The following is an 18612-nucleotide window of genomic DNA, read 5'->3' as shown; positions in this document are numbered from 1 at the left end:
ATGGCAACTGAACATCTAAATTAAAAAAAAAAAACATATTTTAGTGCTTGTCTAAAAAGTCGTTTTTTATATCGTACTCAACTTCACAATTATTTTATGTTAATACTAGTACTATTGCAATACGTATAAAATGAATAATAATCTCGTCTTGTGATAGGCATCATAAAACTGTCCCCCACTCCTGATCCACTTTAACGCAAGCAATTATTATTCGTTAAAATGAGAAGTGATATGGTAACTAAAAAAACACCAGACGAAAAAACCAAAACCTTGTGACCTAATCAGTGTAAGCTAAAGATAACTGTGTGTTTTTTTAGCGGGCACGAGCCGAGCGTGGGTCGAACCACAAACGCGCGAGGCGTATAGGGACTTTGCTACACAACAGTGGTTACGGGGAGTTGAGGTATTCGAATGCTTAGACTTTATTACTAGTGTAGTACAGATGCAAAATATGTGAAATATGTGACTCCCAAGCACCAAAAAAAATAAATAAAAAGTGGAGCGTGAAGAATAATAATTGCTTGCATTAGAGAGGATCAGGAGTGGGTACAATTTCATGATGCTTATCGTTTACACACAGTTATTTTTAGTTACCATATCACTTCTCATTTTAACGAATAATAACCAATCCAGAATGCTATCAGTCAAACATGGCTACAGACCTTCTCAGATTATATTTAAACCAGACTTTTAATTGTCTGTTCTAGATGTAAGATTGAGGAAAGTAATTGTTATTTCTGTCAAGACTAAGTCGAGGAATTTTAAAGAGCAGGCGTGTTTGTGAGTCGTCTAATCGGTTTTTTCTTTTTTTCAACACTTTTCAGGCAAGCAGAAGTGAGCGTTAGGTGAGCGCTATGGACGAAAAAAAAAAAGTCTCTACTCTATCGCGTGTTTTGAAGATCATTCTTCAGGGTGGCAATTTTTCTCTCAGAACGGAAATTTAACAATGCTCAGTGTATTGATCAGATTAGAAGGGAAATTTCCCTTGCTAAGGTGTGTTTGACCTGTAAACATCACGCGACATGAGAACAATGAACTCTTTCTTGCTTAGGCATTTCGCGTATTAAGGGTTTAAAATTTCCGTGTGGTATGAGTAACAAGTCATAACACCTCAACCAGTCTCTAGAAAAATTTCGAGTCGCAGTTTCGCAGATCGTTCAGTAATCATTAAGATAATCAGTTTGTGCGTCTGCCATCAAGATATTTCTCGCTCTAACTTGAATTTCGAGGAAGGTGAGTCACATTTTTTTCAACTAAACCTTTTGTTGTTCATTATGAGAAAATACGCATTCATTTGCGTGGAAAGACGAACAATTGCGTGTTCATTCATTAGCGACAAAAAACGATCATCTGCGCGCAAATCAGGTTCCATAACGATTTTTTTATTTTAATCAGCATTCAATAGCAATTTTGGGTCATCCTATGCATCAATCGTCCTACAAAAGGGCGATTACCCCTAAATTCACTGGGGTAAAAAGAAAAAAAATAATAAGTCGTAGTGTAACATTTATATGTACAAATGAATTTGGCAAAGACTATGAAAATAGTCTTAAACAGATAGTTGTGTTGAGTACAGGTTTCACTGTTTTTATTTTGTTTCTTGAGAGTTGCACTTAAGTTAATGAGATTGATTTTAGTTTTGTGAAAGGCATCATGAAACTGCCCCCACTCCTTATCCACTTTAGCGCAAGAAATTATTATTCTTTAAAATGAGAAGTGATCTGGTAACTAAAACATACTAGAAGAAAAAAACCAAACCTTGTGACCTCATCAGTTTTAACTAAAAATAACTGTGTGTTTTTCTAGCGAGCACGAGCCGAGCGTGGGTCGAACCACAAACGTGCGAAGCGTGTAGAGAATTGGCTACACAGCTGTGCTTACAGGGAGTTGAGGTAATCAAAAGTTACTTATTAATAATGTAGTACAGACGCAAAATATGTGACTCCCAAGCACCAAAAAAAAAAAAAAAGTGGAGCGTGAAGAATAATAATTGCTTGCATTAAAGAGGATCAAGAGTGGGGTACAGTTTCATGATTCCTATCATTTACACACAGTTATTTTTAGTTACCATATCACTTCTCATTTTAACGAATAATAACCAATCCAGAATACTACCAGTCACACATGGCTACAGACCTTCTCAGATTATGTTGAAACTAGACTTTTAATTGTCTGTTCTAGATGTAAGATTGATGAAAGTAATTGTTATTTCTGTCAAGACTAAGTCGGGTATTTTAAAGAGCAGGCGTGTTTGGGAGTCGTCTAGTCGGTTTTTTCTCAACATTTTTCAAGCAAGCAGAAGTAAGCGTTAGGTGAGCGCTATGGACAAAAAAAAAGTCATTCCTACTCTATCGCGTGTTTTGAAGAGCAATGTTGCTCTCAGAACGGAAATTTAACAATGCTCAGTGTATTGATCAGATTAGAAGGGAAATTTCCCTTGCTAAGGTGTGTTTGACCTGTAAACATCACGCGACATGAGAACAATGAATTCTTTTTTGCATAGGCATTTAGCGTATTAAGTGTTGAAAATTTCCGTGTGGCATGAGTAACAAGTCATAACACCTCAACCAGTCTCTAGAAAAATTTCGAGTCGCAGTCTCGCAGTTCGTTCAGTAATCATTAAGATAACCAGTTTGTGCGTCTGTCATCAAGATATTTCTCGCTCTAACTTGAATTTCGAGGAAGGTGAGTCACATTTTTTTCAACTAAACCTTTTGCTGTTCATTATGAGAAAATACGCATTCATTTGCGTGGAAAGACGAACAATTGCGTCTTCATTCATTAGCGACAAAAAACGATCATTTGCGCGTAAATCAGGTTCCATAACGATTTTTTTTATTTCAATCAGCATTCAATAACAATTTTGGGTCATCCTGTGCATCAATCTTCCTACAAAAGGGAAAAATATACTTTCCTTTCCGCTAACCTTCGAGTCAGTACAAACAGTGTATTGCAGAAACCATTCATTAATATTTTTACCACACTGTTTGCGATTCAACAGCATTCCCGGACGACATTAGTGTGAATAGGACAATCACTAAAGCGCTTGTACGAACAGCTGAGTGGTTTTGTATTCAACATACAAGTATTGATTTTCAATTGAAAATTTGTCTTGCCTGACTTCACAATGTCAGTAAATTTCGTTCAGTTCATTCGCTTCTTGAACGTCTTCTGGCCGCTAACAAAATGCCACAAAGAAGCCAAACACCACTCGAACAAAATCGTTCTTTCAATGCGCAAAAAAAATGACCAGATAGGACTCGGTAAGCGCTAAGGTTGATTATTCCTAACTTTAAATGCAGCTATCAACCGGAAAATACAAGAAAAGGTTCGTGTCATAGGTACTTTCAAGGGTAACTGACGGCAAAATTTCCGCCTTTTTTTGTCCCTATAAATTCCTCTTATATTAAGAACCCTAAATGAGCAAATAAACGATATATTGGAAAAAAACAATTTCTTTACTGATTTTTTTTGCCGCTTAATCAACAGCCATTTTGAAAACGTTCCGATCAAGGTCGCGTGAAATGATATGCCCTCGATGTCCAGCTGCTACCAAACAGAAAAAGAAGAGATTTTATTCCATTTTGGTACAAGCTACCATTTAGAGACTGAAATACAAAGTGAAGAATAAAATACTCTTCTCTAAAAACGTTGAATTATCGAAACGCGACGGATCGCGTATCCGTATTCAGAGCCACAGACAAATTGCATGCCATGCCAAATAGCGGTAAAAAAAATTATATTATTTTTTCCTCTTGACCATTATCGAGTCTGTTACTTAAAAAAATATTTTTTAGTCCAAGCCGAAAAGCATTTAACTTAAGATTTTGTCCGGTGTACATCACTGTGACCACAAGCCCATCGGTTCTGGGGTGAGCGTGACATAAGCAAACGTCACGAATTTCGGAAGGTTTTGATCTGGTTTCGTGAACAAAACTCTTCTTCCACGTTCCGGAAATGTACAAGATAGATTCTTTCTTTATCTTTTTTAACAGAGACCAGCAAGCAGCACAAAGAAAGACTTTTTAGCATTGTAACTTTTGTCTATTTTTTCCAACGCGTTTCGTCACTAGCTGAGACTTCTGCAGGGACGATTACTACTAACATTAAACAGCATATGTAGCACATACGTGTCCCTAAGTATGACTTCCAAGGTCTTGTTATAAGCGCCATACTCGAGCGTTGTTTCGCATTTGCGACCGGAAAACATGATGAAATAAATCTTGTCTGCAAGGTTACTCGTTTCAAAAAAGTATTAGCGTCAGCCGAGTGAACAGTAAGTTACTCAAGCGCGCTTATCGTAAATTAACAAGCCGACAGGCACATGTCGTGAGACTGCCTTGCACCCACAGTATAAAACGCAGTGTCTTGGTTAAAAAAAAAAAAAAAACCAACCGATTCAGCGGCCTCATAGCCCTATCATTATTTTCACCAACCATAGAGGCGTCAAAATCCAAATAGTCAGAACTGATATCGAACTGCTCTCACTTAAACTATTATCCGCCATATTTATTTTGCTAAGTGTACATACCTATCAGATCAAATTCAAATTCGAAGCGTATGTGGCGGATGACTTATGAAGCCGCATTTAAGACAGTTTTCTGAGCGAAAAAAGGCACGAAGAGGCGTTCGAAGTACCCTGTGTCTATTTCAAAATGTTGAACAATGCTGAGTGTACTGTCCAGATTATAAAGGGAAATTTCCCTTGCTAAGGCGTGTTTGACCCGTAAACATCACGCCACATTTCTCGAGAACCATGAACTCTCAAGAGCGGCGTTTCAATCGAGTAAATACGGAAAATACACACACAACTCACAATTTCTCCAGTCGCTCTGAAGAAAGGCTAACGCTCGGAGCGTCAGCTTAGAAGCTATTGATGGTGGCCAATTTACGTTATAAACTCAGTTAATAAGACTAAAAGACCATATAAAAGTCAAATTGACCATATTAGATGTCCCATTATTTGACAGTGCTCATTCAGATAACATACCTGTGGGCAGAGTACATTTACAACAGACATAGGGTAAAATTTGACTGGACTATTTTTTGGACCATTTTTTTGGACCATTTTTTGGACCATTTTAAAGGGGGGAGCACACCATTAGTATTGAGGGAGGGGTGGGATGAGGTCTATCAGTGCTGAGGGAAGGGAGGAACAGAGTGTTATTACCCAGGGAAGGGCGAGAGACGGACTATTTCTACGCAGGGAGGGGTGGGAGGTGGTTGTAATAGTAAACACTACTGGTTTAATTGGTTTTTCATATTTTACCCTATGCCTTTACAAGTCATCAGTCATATTATGCGTTTGGTTAAAGTTTGGAATAAAAAATTTCTTAAAGTCTAAGCTGCACTGCTAAGGTGAATTATTTACACAGATAGCAATCTTTATGTACCAGGCCTTATTATTACTCCTAGATCCTTTGATGTTAAAAGGACAAAAAGAAGTAGTAGTGTAACATATATATGTACTAATAAATTTGGCTAAGACTTTGAAAATGTTCTTAAACAGATAGTTGTACATGTTGAGAGTTGCACTTAAGTTAATGAGACTCATTTTAGTCTTGTGATAGGTATCGTAAAACTGTGCCCCACTCCTGATCCACTTTAGCGCAAGCAATTATTATTCTTTAAAATGAGAAGTGATCTGGTAACTAAAAAAACTAGAAGAAAGAAATCCAAACCTTATGACCTCGTCAGTTTTAACTAAAATAACTGTGTGTTTTTGTAGCGAGCACGAGCCGAACGTGGTCCAACCAGAAACGCGCAAGGCGTGGAGGGACTTGGCTACACATCAGTGGTTACGGGGAGTTGAGGTAATCAGATGTCTAGACTATATTACTAATGTGGTACAGACGCAAAATATGTCACTCCCAAGCTCCCAAAAAAAAGATTGGAGCGTGAAGAATAATAATTGCTTGTATTAAAGAGGAACAAGAGTGGGGTTCAGTTTCATGGTACCTCTCATTTACACACAGTTATTTTTAGTTACCAGATCACTTCTCATCTTCACGAATAATAACCAATCCAGAATGCTATCAGTCACAGATGGCTACATACCTTTTCATATTATATTTAAACCAGGCTTTTAATTTTCTGCTCTAGATTAAGTAAGATTAAGGAAAGTAAATGTTATTTCTGCCGACTAAATCAGGGAATTTTTAAGAGCAGGCGTGTTTGTGATTTGTCTAGTAGGTCTTTTTTGTTTTTTTTGCATCTTTCAAACAAGCAGAAGTAAGCGTTAGGTAAGCGCTAAGGACGAAAAAGAAGTCGTTCTTGCTCTATTGCGTGTTTTGAAAAGCATTTTTCAGGGTGACCATGTTTATTTAAAGACCAAAATTGAGGAATACCGAGTGTATCGTCCACATTAAAAGGGGAATTTCCCTTGCTGAGGTGTGTTCGACCTGTAAACATCGCGCCACATTTCTCGAGAACAATGAATTCTTCATTGCATTGGCATTTAGCATATTAAGGGTTTGAAATTTCCGGGAGGTATGAATTACAAGTCATAACACAACCACTCTCCGGGTAAATTTCGAGTTGCAGTTGGATAAACATGTAAATCAAAATACCGTGAAAGTATCATATTAGACATGAAATTAATTCAAACTGTTTGTTGACAAAGGAAAGTTTGTGTCAATGAAGTGGAATTGAGGTCTGAAAAAAAAACTAGGTTTTGACGCTATACCGAGCTTATCGAAGTGAAAGACTCTAAGTTCAAAGATGCACATTCATTTTGTGACGTCACTGTCTTCAATTTCTCGGTTTCCGCATTTTATTGAGATACAACATTTGAACCTCGAGAGGGGAATATTTAGCGTTAATTACAAAGTGTTGGCACTTGGCATCCAAACAGAGAGTAGATTCTAAGTGTACATTTATATTCTAAAATAAAGTAGAGATGAGTTTTCAATTTGTTTCGAGTTAATTTAGCTGTGTAGCCACTTTTCGTATCCATGCCGTCATGCACAATTAATAGAGCCAGTGTGCATGTGCTATTAAGTATTTATTTAAACGATAATTACATGGTAAAAGAGCTTTTTCCTTTTCCCCTCACATTCATCAATCGCTGTTTAATCTCACCTAAGACGTCTGTATGCTTGAACGAATTGAATCTCTTTCAGGATTTTGGTCGAAGATAGCTATCTCCAGAGCTCACGCCGAGTATGGCTCTACAGCCTTTTACAAACGAGCAGCTGAATTACTTCAAATTTGCCTCAGTTGTACTTAATGAGTTCGCCACTGCTTTGCGTCAGACGTTCAAATCCATGTGGGACAACAGATATGGACATCGTCCCGGATATCAACTGTGGGATAACTCCATGGTAGTAAGAAATTCGTTTCTCGCTGAAGAGGGTGGAAAAACCAAAGTTCCCACACACATCTCCTATGAAGAATGGGACTGTACCGCTCTGTTCCAGGCCACCATCTATGCAAGGTCCTTCGCTATGCCAGATAGCAAAGGTCATTACAAGACACTTGGTGAACTGTACATAAAGCACCACAAAGTGCCTCTTGGAAAGTTCCATCCTTCTGTTGCGAGTCCAAGTGGAAATACAGCCGAAACCTTCGCTCTCGCGATTGATCAGCTTCGACTTTTACGAAACTCGCTTTGTCACTCAGACAAGTCAGAGATTGATAAACCAACCTTTGACCAATACGTGCAGCTCGCTAAAGAAGCATTCAAAGCTCTTGGTATCATGACAGATCCCATTGATGCCATCGGTGGATTGACAGAGTCTGACTTTCCCACGAAAGAAGTTCGCAAATTGGAAGAAAGTTTCAGACAGGAGACCAGATCATATATCGAGTGTCTCGAAGAGGTGCAGTCAGTTGTCGACAAATTAGTAGCACAGGGGAATGCTATAGGGGAAAAAGTAGATAACCTCGCTTTGAAAATGAAGAAGGATCAAGATAAAACAGGTATAAACTGATGAAAAACTGCATTGTGGCACAGTCTTGTAAGCACTGCCTTGGCAAGGAAAAACAAAAGGGACAGGAGTGTTTTTACTCTGTACTTTGAAGGTAGCAATAGCTCAACGGAGTAACTTCCAGTTTTTGCAAAAATGCTTTGTACATGTCTCAAAAATCCTTTCTTCTTCCCTTGGATGAATTTCTTCTATGATCAGAGTAGCACCTGACCTCTTTTTTCTTTTATTTCAAAACAATTTGTGCCAGAACTAAACTGCACCCACTTTATTTACCGGCATTGTGACTCTTGTAGGATGTTGTTAAAATTATAACTTCACGGAAAGAGCAGCAAGCTCATAATTGACGCTGTATCCATAAAACTTGATTTTCTAGATTTTTAGTGTGACAGTAAAATGTACCCTTTTTTTAATGATCATTATTTTTTTTTGCTCCTCAAACTACCGACATTTAGCTCTTTCATGATTGCATCAATTTTTTCCTTTTAAGATTCAAAGCCATTCCTTCCACCATCAAATCTTCCTTCAAGGGTTCCACACTTCACTGGCCGTCAGAGAGAATGTGAAGACATCAGGCGTCACTTAACTTCCAAAAGTACCCGGATCGTGTCCCTATGGGGCTCGCCTGGTTTTGGTAAGACTTCTGTGGCAACTGAAGTCGGACATCAACTCCAAACTGGTGGACTTCCCGTATACTTCTTCTCTATGCGACGACTTCTTTCAAAAGCTGGTCTGACTGTGCAGCTTCTGAGCTTCTTTAAAAGACACTCCACAAAAGATCAAATGCCTCAGCGGATGTCCCTTGAAGACGAACTTTCCCTCTTTCTAAGCAATATTTCAGGTGAATTTGTGATAATTCTTGACAATGCCGATGACTTGCTCGAAAGTGGAGCACCCAATGTGAAGGACGATTTCATAAACCTTCTGAAAGTCATTCTTTGTCAATTCAAAAACTTAACATTTCTTCTTACCACAAGGCAATCTCTTGAATTTATGGATATGAATTTTCAAGGCCATCAAGCATTAAGAATAGAGCCATTACACGAGTCCTTCTCTGAAACGTTAGTCGGCGGATTACTCCCAAAAGCGACCGCGTCTGACTGCTCAGATATTGCAAAACTCTGCGGGTTCGTCCCTTTGGCCATGAAACTGTTCTGTTCCTCTACTGCTGAAGATAATGCTCAGCCGACTCAATTTTTAGTTAGCTTCAAGGAATCTATTGAAGATAACCTTTTGGAGCTGTTGGACGATTCAGATTATCCAAGCAATCTGCGATTGAAGTTTCTATTTGAATCCTCTTTTCAGAGGCTCTCTCTATCAGACAAAGAAGCCCTGGTATCACTTAGTGTTCTTTCTGGAGATTTTAACCACTCAGTTGCTGCAGCTGTCATGGGTGTAAAAAAAACTCTGGAGGCCAAGAAAATCTTGCATAGGCTTCGGAAAAAATCCTTCCTCGACTCTAGCTTCAAACCTGAGTCATTTTCGATGCATAAGTTGATTCTGTCGTTTGTAAGGGAAAGAGGTCAAGATGAAATGAAAGAGGCCATGCTGAACTCCAAAGCACGTTTGTCTGCATTTTACGTCTCTCTTTTCGAGCAGCTAAATCAACAGTTTTTGACAGGACAATCCATGCAAGCATTTATTGACTTCTATGAAGAGAAGCAGAATATTATTGAGAGTCTTATGGAGAGCTGCTCCGATCCTAAGACATGTGACGTTGCATTTGGTGTCCTGACAAAAGCAGAAATCTTTCTAGATTCCCTTTTCTGGTGCGAAGGGAAAATCATCGACAAAATTTACCATCACGCAACTAAAGAAGCTCAGACGTTTGGAAAAAGCGTATTCTACAGTCAGTTACTGGTGTCCTTGGCATTCACCGAACTGACTTGGGGGATAGATGGAAGATCGATGACGATGCTCTCTAAAGCCGAAGGCCTTTCGTTGTCGGTAGATGATAAAAGAAAAATCCTGTGTTATAAAGGCATCTGTCAACTGGTTTCAGGCAAAATAGACGACGGAGCTCAGAACTTGCAAGAAGCTCTTTGCTTGATGAGTGACAGCCCGGAACAGCGAATTCTCAGCGTAACTGCACTGCAAATTCTTGTTACTTACTTTCTTTTCAATAAAAAGAAAGCAACTTCACTAGAGTTGTACACCAAAGCTTTACATGAATGCAGAGCATTAGGAGACACAGGCCTTCTTGTTATTCCTCCGGTGAACAACAAAGATTTGACAATGATCGAAGCAGATATGCCGGAACCAGATGTTATAACCACTCAACCACTTAGATTAGAAACTATTTGCGTTGTTAGCATAGCAACAGAAATGTTCTCTGATGACGAAACAAAGCAAGCAATAAGCAAATCTGTGCTAAGGATGTCAAATCAAACAAAAACACAGATCCTCCCACATTCCATTGGTTCATGGACCTTCCAGCGCAACATCAATTTCACACTTAAAGATGTACTGAATAATCCCGAGGAGGCATCAAAGTTGTGCGACACACGGATCAGTTATCATAAAAAGACCTTAAAACAAAGTGGAAAAGTTAACGCAGGAGATAAAGTTAGACCCAACAAAAATCTTAATTTAAATTTGCACCAAGAAGAATTATATAAAAGCTATATGGACCAAGGCGACACTCTTCTACAGGTGCAAAACTATCCTAGAGCCATTCAGTCCTTTGAATATGCCCTAAACATCGCAAGAGGACTCTTCAAGGAAGAACACCCAGACACAGCCGAAAGTTACTTTTCTATCGGAGTAACACAACATGCTTTAGGCAATTTCTCGTCAGCACTTCAGTCCCATCAGCGTGCTCTTGACATAAGAGTTAAACTCTTCGGGGAAGAACACCGAGACACAGCCAAAAGTTACTTTAATCTCGGAGAAACACAACATGCTTTAGGAAATTTCTCGTCAGCACTTCAGTCCGATCAGCGTGCTCTTGACATAAGAGTTAAACTCTTCGGGGAACAACACCCAGACACAGCCGAAAGTTACTTTTGTATCGGAGTAACACAACATGCTTTAGGCAATTTCTCGTCAGCACTTCAGTCCCATCAGCGTGCTCTTGACATAAGAGTTAAACTCCTCGGGGAAGAACAGCCAGACACAGCCAAAAGTTACTTTTCTATCGGAGTAACACAACATGCTTTAGGAAATTTCTCGTCAGCACTTCAGTCCCATCAGCGTGCTTTTGACATAAGAGTTAAACTCTTCGGGGAAGAACACCGAGACACAGCCAAAAGTTACTTTAATCTCGGAGTAACACAACATGCTTTAGGAAATTTCTCGTCAGCACTTCAGTCCCATCGGCGTGCTCTTGACATAAGAGTTAAACTCTTCGGGGAAGAACACCGAGACACAGCCAAAAGTTACTTTAATCTCGGAGTAACACAACATGCTTTAGGAAATTTCTCGTCAGCACTTCAGTCGCATCAGCGTGCTCTTGAAATAAGAGTTAGACTCTTCGGGGAAGAACACCCAGACACAGCCAAAAGTTACTTTAATCTCGGAGTAACACAACATGCTTTAGGAAATTTCTTGTCAGCACTTCAGTCCAAACAGCGTGCTCTTGACATAAGAGTTAAACTCTTCGGGGAACAACACCCAGACACAGCCGAAAGTTACTTTTCTATCGGAGTAACACAACACGCTTTAGGAAATTTCTCGTCAGCACTTCAGTCCCATCAGCATGATCTTGACATAAGAGTTAAACTCTTCGGGGAAGAACACCGAGACACAGCCAAAAGTCACTATTCTATCGGAGTAACACAACATGCTTTAGGAAATTTCTCGTCAGCACTTCAGTCCCATCAGCGTGCTCTTGACATAAGAGTTAAACTCTTCGGGGAAGAACACCGAGACACAGCCAAAAGTTACTTTAATCTCGGAGTAACACAATATGCTTTAGGAAATTTCTCGTCAGCACTTCAGTCCAAACAGCGTGCTCTTGACATAACAGTTGAACTCTTCGGGGAAGAACACCCAGACACAGCCGAAAGTTACTTTTCAATCGGAGTAACACAACATGCTTTAGGAAATTTCTCGTCAGCACTTCAGTCCCATCAGCGTGCTCTTGACATAAGAGTTAAACTCTTCGGGGAAGAACACCGAGACACAGCCAAAAGTTACTTTAATCTCGGAGTAACACAAAATGCTTTAGGAAATTTTTCGTCAGCACTTCAGTCCCATCGGCGTGCTCTTGACATAAGAGTTAAACTCTTCGGGGAAGAACACCGAGACACAGCAAAAAGTTACTTTAATCTCGGAGTAACACAACATGCTTTAGGAAATTTCTTGTCAGCAGTTCAGTCCAAACAGCGTGCTCTTGACATAAGAGTTAAATTCTTCAAGGAAGAACACCCAGACACAGCCCAAAGTTACTTTTCTATCGGAGTAACACAACATGCTTTAGGCAATTTCTCGTCAGCACTACAGTCCCATCAGCATGCTCTTGACATAAGAGTTAAACTCTTCGGGGAAGAACACCGAGACACAGCCAAAAGTTACTTTTCTATCGGAGTAACACAGCATGCTTTAGGAAATTTCTCGTCAGCACTTCAGTCCCATCAGCGTGCTCTTGACATAAGAGTTAAACTCTTCGGCGAAGAACAGCCAGACACAGCCGAAAGTTACTTTTCTATCGGAGTAACACAACATGCTTTAGGCAATTTCTCGTCAGCACTTCAGTCCCATCAGCGTCCTCTTGACATAAGAGTTAAACTCTTCGGGGAAGAACACCCAGACACAGCCAAAAGTTACTTTTCTATCGGAGTAACACAACATGCTTTAGGCAATTTCTCGTCAGCACTTCAGTCCCATCAGCGTGCTCTTGACATAAGAGTTAAACTCTTCGGGGAAGAACACCGAGACACAGCCAAAAGTTACTTTAATCTCGGAGAAACACAACATGCTTTAGGAAATTTCTCGTCAGCACTTCAGTCCGATCAGCGTGCTCTTGACATAAGAGTTAAACTCTTCGGGGAAGAACACCGAGACACAGCCAAAAGTTACTTTAATCTCGGAGTAACACAACATGCTTTAGGAAATTTCTTCTCAGCAGTTCAGTCCAAACAGCGTGCTCTTGACATAAGAGTTAAATTCTTCAAGGAAGAACACCCAGACACAGCCCAAAGTTACTTTTCTATCGGAGTAACACAACATGCTTTAAGCAATTTCTCGTCAGCACTTCAGTCCCATCAGCGTGCTCTTGACATAAGAGTTAAACTCTTCGGGGAAGAACACCGAGACACAGCCAAAAGTTACTTTTCTATCGGAGTAACACAGCATGCTTTAGGAAATTTCTCGTCAGCACTTCAGTCCCATCAGCGTGCTCTTGACATAAGAGTTAAACTCTTCGGCGAAGAACACCCAGACACAGCCGAAAGTTACTTTTCTATCGGAGTAACACAACATGCTTTAGGCAATTTCTCGTCAGCACTTCAGTCCCATCAGCGTGCTCTTGACATAAGAGTTAAACTCTTCGGGGAACAACACCGAGACACAGCCAAAAGTTACTTTAATCTCGGAGAAACACAACATGCTTTAGGAAATTTCTCGTCAGCACTTCAGTCCGATCAGCGTGCTCTTGACATAAGAGTTAAACTCTTCGGGGAACAACACCCAGACACAGCCGAAAGTTACTTTTCTATCGGAGTAACACAACATGCTTTAGGCAATTTCTCGTCAGCACTTCAGTCCCATCAGCGTGCTCTTGACATAAGAGTTAAACTCTCCGGGGAAGAACACCCAGACACAGCCAAAAGTTACTTTTCTATCGGAGTAACACAACATGCTTTAGGCAATTTCTCGTCAGCACTTCAGTCCCATCAGCGTGCTCTTGACATAAGAGTTAAACTCTTCGGGGAGGAACACCGAGACACAGCCAAAAGTTACTTTAATCTCGGAGAAACACAACATGCTTTAGGAAATTTCTCGTCAGCACTTCAGTCCGATCAGCGTGCTCTTGACATAAGAGTTAAACTCTTCGGGGAAGAACACCGCGACACAGCAAAAAGTTACTTTAATCTCGGAGTAACACAACATGCTTTAGGAAATTTCTTGTTAGCAGTTCAGTCCAAACAGCGTGCTCTTGACATAAGAGTTAAATTCTTCAAGGAAGAACACCCAGACACAGCCCAAAGTTACTTTTCTATCGGAGTAACACAACATGCTTTAGGCAATTTCTCGTCAGCACTTCAGTCCCATCAGCGTGCTCTTGACATAAGAGTTAAACTCTTCGGGGAAGAACACCGAGACACAGCCAAAAGTTACTTTTCTATCGGAGTAACACAGCATGCTTTAGGAAATTTCTCGTCAGCACTTCAGTCCCATCAGCGTGCTCTTGACATACGAGTTAAACTCTTCGGCGAAGAACACCCAGACACAGCCGAAAGTTACTTTTGTATCGGAGTAACACAACATGCTTTAGGCAATTTCTCGTCAGCACTTCAGTCCCATCAGCGTGCTCTTGACATAAGAGTTAAACTCTTCGGGGAAGAACACCGAGACACAGCCAAAAGTTACTTTAATCTCGGAGAAACACAACATGCTTTAGGAAATTTCTCGTCAGCACTTCAGTCCGATCAGCGTGCTCTTGACATAAGAGTTAAACTCTTCGGGGAACAACACCCAGACACAGCCGAAAGTTACTTTTGTATCGGAGTAACACAACATGCTTTAGGCAATTTCTCGTCAGCACTTCAGTCCCATCAGCGTGCTCTTGACATAAGAGTTAAACTCTTCGGGGAAGAACACCCAGACACAGCCAAAAGTTACTTTTCTATCGGAGTAACACAACATGCTTTAGGCAATTTCTCGTCAGCACTTCAGTCCCATCAGCGTGCTCTTGACATAAGAGTTAAACTCTTCGGGGAAGAACACCGAGACACAGCCAAAAATTACTTTTATCTCGGAGTAACACAACATGCTTTAGGAAATTTCTCGTCAGCACTTCAGTCCCATCGGCGTGCTCTTGACATAAGAGTTAAACTCTTCGGGGAAGAACACGGAGACACAGCCAAAAGTTACTTTTCTATCGGAGTAACACAACATGCTTTAGGAAATTTCTCGTCAGCACTTCAGTCGCATCAGCGTGCTCTTGACATAAGAGTTAAACTCTTCGGGGAAGAACACCGAGACACAGCCAAAAGTTACTTTAATCTCGGAGTAACACAACATGCTTTAGGAAATTTCTTGTCAGCACTTCAGTCCAAACAGCGTGCTCTTGACATAAGAGTTAAACTCTTCGGGGAACAACACCCAGACACAGCCGAAAGTTACTTTTCTATCGGAGTAACAGAACACGCTTTAGGAAATTTCTCGTCAGCACTTCAGTCCCATCAGCGTGCTCTTGACATAAGAGTTAAACTCTTCGGGGACGAACACCGAGACACAGCCAAAAGTTACTATTCTATCGGAGTAACACAACATGCTTTAGGCAATTTCTCGTCAGCACTTCAGTCCCATCAGCGTGCTCTTGACATAAGAGTTAAACTCTTCGGGGAAGAACACCGAGACACAGCCAAAAGTTACTTTAATCTCGGAGTAACACAATATGCTTTAGGAAATTTCTCGTCAGCACTTCAGTCCAGACAGCGTGCTCTTGACATAAGAGTTAAACTCTTCGGGGAAGAACACCCAGACACAGCCAAAAGTTACTTTTCAATCGGAGTAACACAACATGCTTTAGGAAATTTCTCGTCAGCACTTCAGTCCCATCAGCGTGCTCTTGACATAAGAGTTAAACTCTTCGGGGAAGAACACCGAGACACAGCCAAAAGTTACTTTAATCTCGGAGTAACACAACATGCTTTAGGAAATTTCTCGTCAGCACTTCAGTCCCATCAGCGTGCTCTTGACATAAGAGTTAAACGCTTCGGGGAAGAACACCGAGACACAGCCAAAAGTTACTTTAATCTCGGAGTAACACAACATGCTTTAGGAAATTTCTTGTCAGCAGTTCAGTCCAAACAGCGTGCTCTTGACATAAGAGTTAAATTCTTCAAGGAAGAACACCCAGACACAGCTGAAAGTTACTTTTCTATCGGAGTAACACAACATGCTTTAGGCAATTTCTCGTCAGCACTTCAGTCCCATCAGCGTGCTCTTGACATAAGAGTTAAACTCTTCGGGGAACAACACCGAGACACAGCCAAAAGTTACTTTTCTATCGGAGTAACACAGCATGCTTTAGGAAATTTCTCGTCAGCACTTCAGTCCCATCAGCGTGCTCTTGACATAAGAGTTAAACTCTTCGGCGAAGAACACCCAGACACAGCCGAAAGTTACTTTTCTATCGGAGTAACACAACATGCTTTAAGCAATTTCTCGTCAGCACTTTAGTTCAAACAGCGTGTTCTTGATATAAGAGTTAAACTCTTCGGGGGAGAACACCGAGACAGCCAAAAGTTTCTTTAATATCGGAGTAACACAACATGCTTTAGGCAATTTCTTGTCAGTACTTCAGTCCAAACAGCGTGCTCTTGACATAAGAGTTAAACTCTTCAAGGAAGAACACCCAGACACAGCCAAAAGTTACTTTTCTAGTAGTTTGCTAGGATTATAGTGAAACTAGCACTCCAACGATTTTCTTTCCCAAAGGACACCCGCGAAGGTGAGAAGTAACCTTAACAACTCAGTTGATAAAACCAAATTATCTTGCTATACTCTCCCACTGACGCAGCATCACAGTTTCTTTAGAAACTCACTCCCTTTAATAATAAAACCCAGTTGAAGGACTCCTTCCCTTTTAAGCTGTGTAGAAGAGTAAACCCCAGTCACTCTGGGAAGAAAAGGGACTCGGATTTGCAGAAAATTAAACGATTTTGGGAAAACTTGAAGGAACCATTTAGTCTTGTTTTTTTTCTCTAACTAAAATAAAAGATTTTTAACTTCACCTCAATGTTTCTTTTCAGAAACTTCATTAAAAAACACTTCTTGTCTTAATCTGAGTTTACTCGAGATAAAAATGTCATTTTTGACGTTAAGTGACATGGGAACGAATTAGTTGAAGAGGTTCGCGTGGCATCATGGAAGTTTCGGATTACTCATTCGTTTCGCGGGAAAATTAAGTCATTCTAGGTCGGTCAGTCTTATGTTTGACCACTTTCTTTTCTGTATTTGTTGCAATTTACAATCATTGATTTTTCTTCCTTAGTACTAGAAGACTGACTGCCTCATCCTGAATAAACTTTTCACATTGAATTTATCGTGTGAGTGTTGTCAGAATGACAACTTTACATTGAATCTAGAATATGAAAAAATAAATAAGTCCCTACCTCTCAGATCCTGTCTCAACCCGTAAAATTTTTTTCTTATTTAAAATTTTAAAAAATACACCTTAGGTTGAGGACATGAAAGATGTGAGAATACTTTTTCTTTACAAGCTGCATCAACTGCGTGCCAACGAAGATTTCGACGAGGACTGACAAAGACGGTTTCTCGCCTGCGGTGTTCAGGTCAAGATTAGAACAAAGTGCTCCTGTTACTGAATGATTAGTTAATTGCCTTCGTGTTTTGTTTTCTACGACGAAATCTATGGTAATAATGGGTCCCTGTGTTCGTTTCTGTTTACATAACATGTTATTTCTTATTTCTTTGGTTAATGCTCCAGAGTTTCATTGCTGTAGAGTAATTTCCTTGGCAAACCAAAAGCTAACTTTTGACGAAATAATCAGCTGTATCACGAGGCACGATGATTTTTCGCCTAAAAGTGATCGGGCAGTTTCACTGCAAACTGCTCCTTTCCTCAGAGATTGTAAAGGCAGAGGCCGGCGTCGTCGAACCGGTCAAACGAAAAACGAGTGAGTTTAAAGTCATCCGATTCAAGTTAATCTCAAATAGGGATTTTAATACAGAAAAACGTTCTTTAGTTTAAGTGCGGCATTGCCATGCGACCCATTTCGCACAACACTTGGATTCGCTACCATGCATCTAATTCAATATTATTTGCGTTTCTTTAATTATCTCGTTGCACTGCTGTTATCACAATGATATTGCTTCTGTTGCTACTTTTAGTTTCTTGAGGGCAGGGGGGGAATTGATGGCTCGTGGGATGGATTTTTGGAAACCTAAGTTAGGAGAATACACGGACCCTTCGCCGAGCTTGTGTTTATGCCAGTATCCGCCAGAGGTTCACAACACAGGATATCGGTCAGCTCAGGAAACGGCTTGAACTTTATCACAAATGATGCATTTCTGTTGTTAAAATACGATATAAACTACAATTGGTAGGATTTTCATACGATAAGAGAAAAAAGCGCAAATGTAGTAGTGTGGAAAGACAGAAAGAATGAGTACATCTCAAGCGCGTGAAATAAGGAGCTCCCTATTCTTCGCTTGCGAAATGTCAGCCGAAAAGAATGTCGAACAATCGTGTACGGTGTGGGTACAGGCTACTTATCAGCATCCTCTTTAGCTGAATTCTTTGGTTATCTTCCCCTGATTTAACTCAGTAGTTATATATGTTCGTAACAGGCGTCTTCGAAGCCGGTACGGAGCATAAGGCCAACGACATTGAAGAGTAAAATCTCCTCGATGTCGACGATCGAGACACGTCCATTTTGGTCATATACCTACATCATTTGGAAATGAGTGTTTAAAAATACCTGATATATGTGTATTATTCTTGTAGCTATCATTTGGCGCTCCGGCCACGCATTACGTCCGTCCTTCTTTCCAG

At 40.3% G+C, this 18612-nt stretch overlaps 1 protein-coding gene across 1 annotated transcript; it reads left to right on the top strand.

Annotated features, from left to right (window-relative positions):
• Window positions 1-1100: 1100 nt before the first annotated feature.
• Window positions 1101-16855, top strand: LOC136277383 (uncharacterized). Its single transcript, XM_066159413.1, has 7 exons — window positions 1101-1233; window positions 1807-1892; window positions 5729-5813; window positions 7122-7920; window positions 8416-11543; window positions 11613-13605; window positions 14110-16855. Exons 4-7 carry the CDS (start codon window positions 7164-7166, stop codon window positions 16272-16274), a joined length of 8043 nt encoding a protein of 2680 aa, XP_066015510.1. The 5' UTR covers window positions 1101-1233; window positions 1807-1892; window positions 5729-5813; window positions 7122-7163; the 3' UTR covers window positions 16275-16855.
• The last annotated feature ends 1757 nt before the right edge of the window (window positions 16856-18612 follow it).

Source organism: Pocillopora verrucosa, chromosome 12, assembly GCF_036669915.1.
Source record: "Pocillopora verrucosa isolate sample1 chromosome 12, ASM3666991v2, whole genome shotgun sequence".
Lineage (NCBI taxonomy): Eukaryota > Metazoa > Cnidaria > Anthozoa > Scleractinia > Pocilloporidae > Pocillopora > Pocillopora verrucosa.
Note: the sequence above shows the minus strand (reverse complement) of the source record. Positions and strands in the feature narration are given on the sequence as shown.

Coding starts and splice junctions, on each gene's coding strand:
- LOC136277383 (XM_066159413.1), top strand. CDS start 7,164: ATGGCTCTACAGCCTTTTACAAACGAGCAGCTGAATTACTTCAAATTT. Junction 7,921..8,415: donor GAAGGATCAAGATAAAACAG/GTATAAACTGAT, acceptor TTTCCTTTTAAG/ATTCAAAGCCATTCCTTCCA. Junction 11,544..11,612: donor TCGGGGAACAACACCCAGAC/ACAGCCGAAAGT, acceptor TCAGCACTTCAG/TCCCATCAGCATGATCTTGA.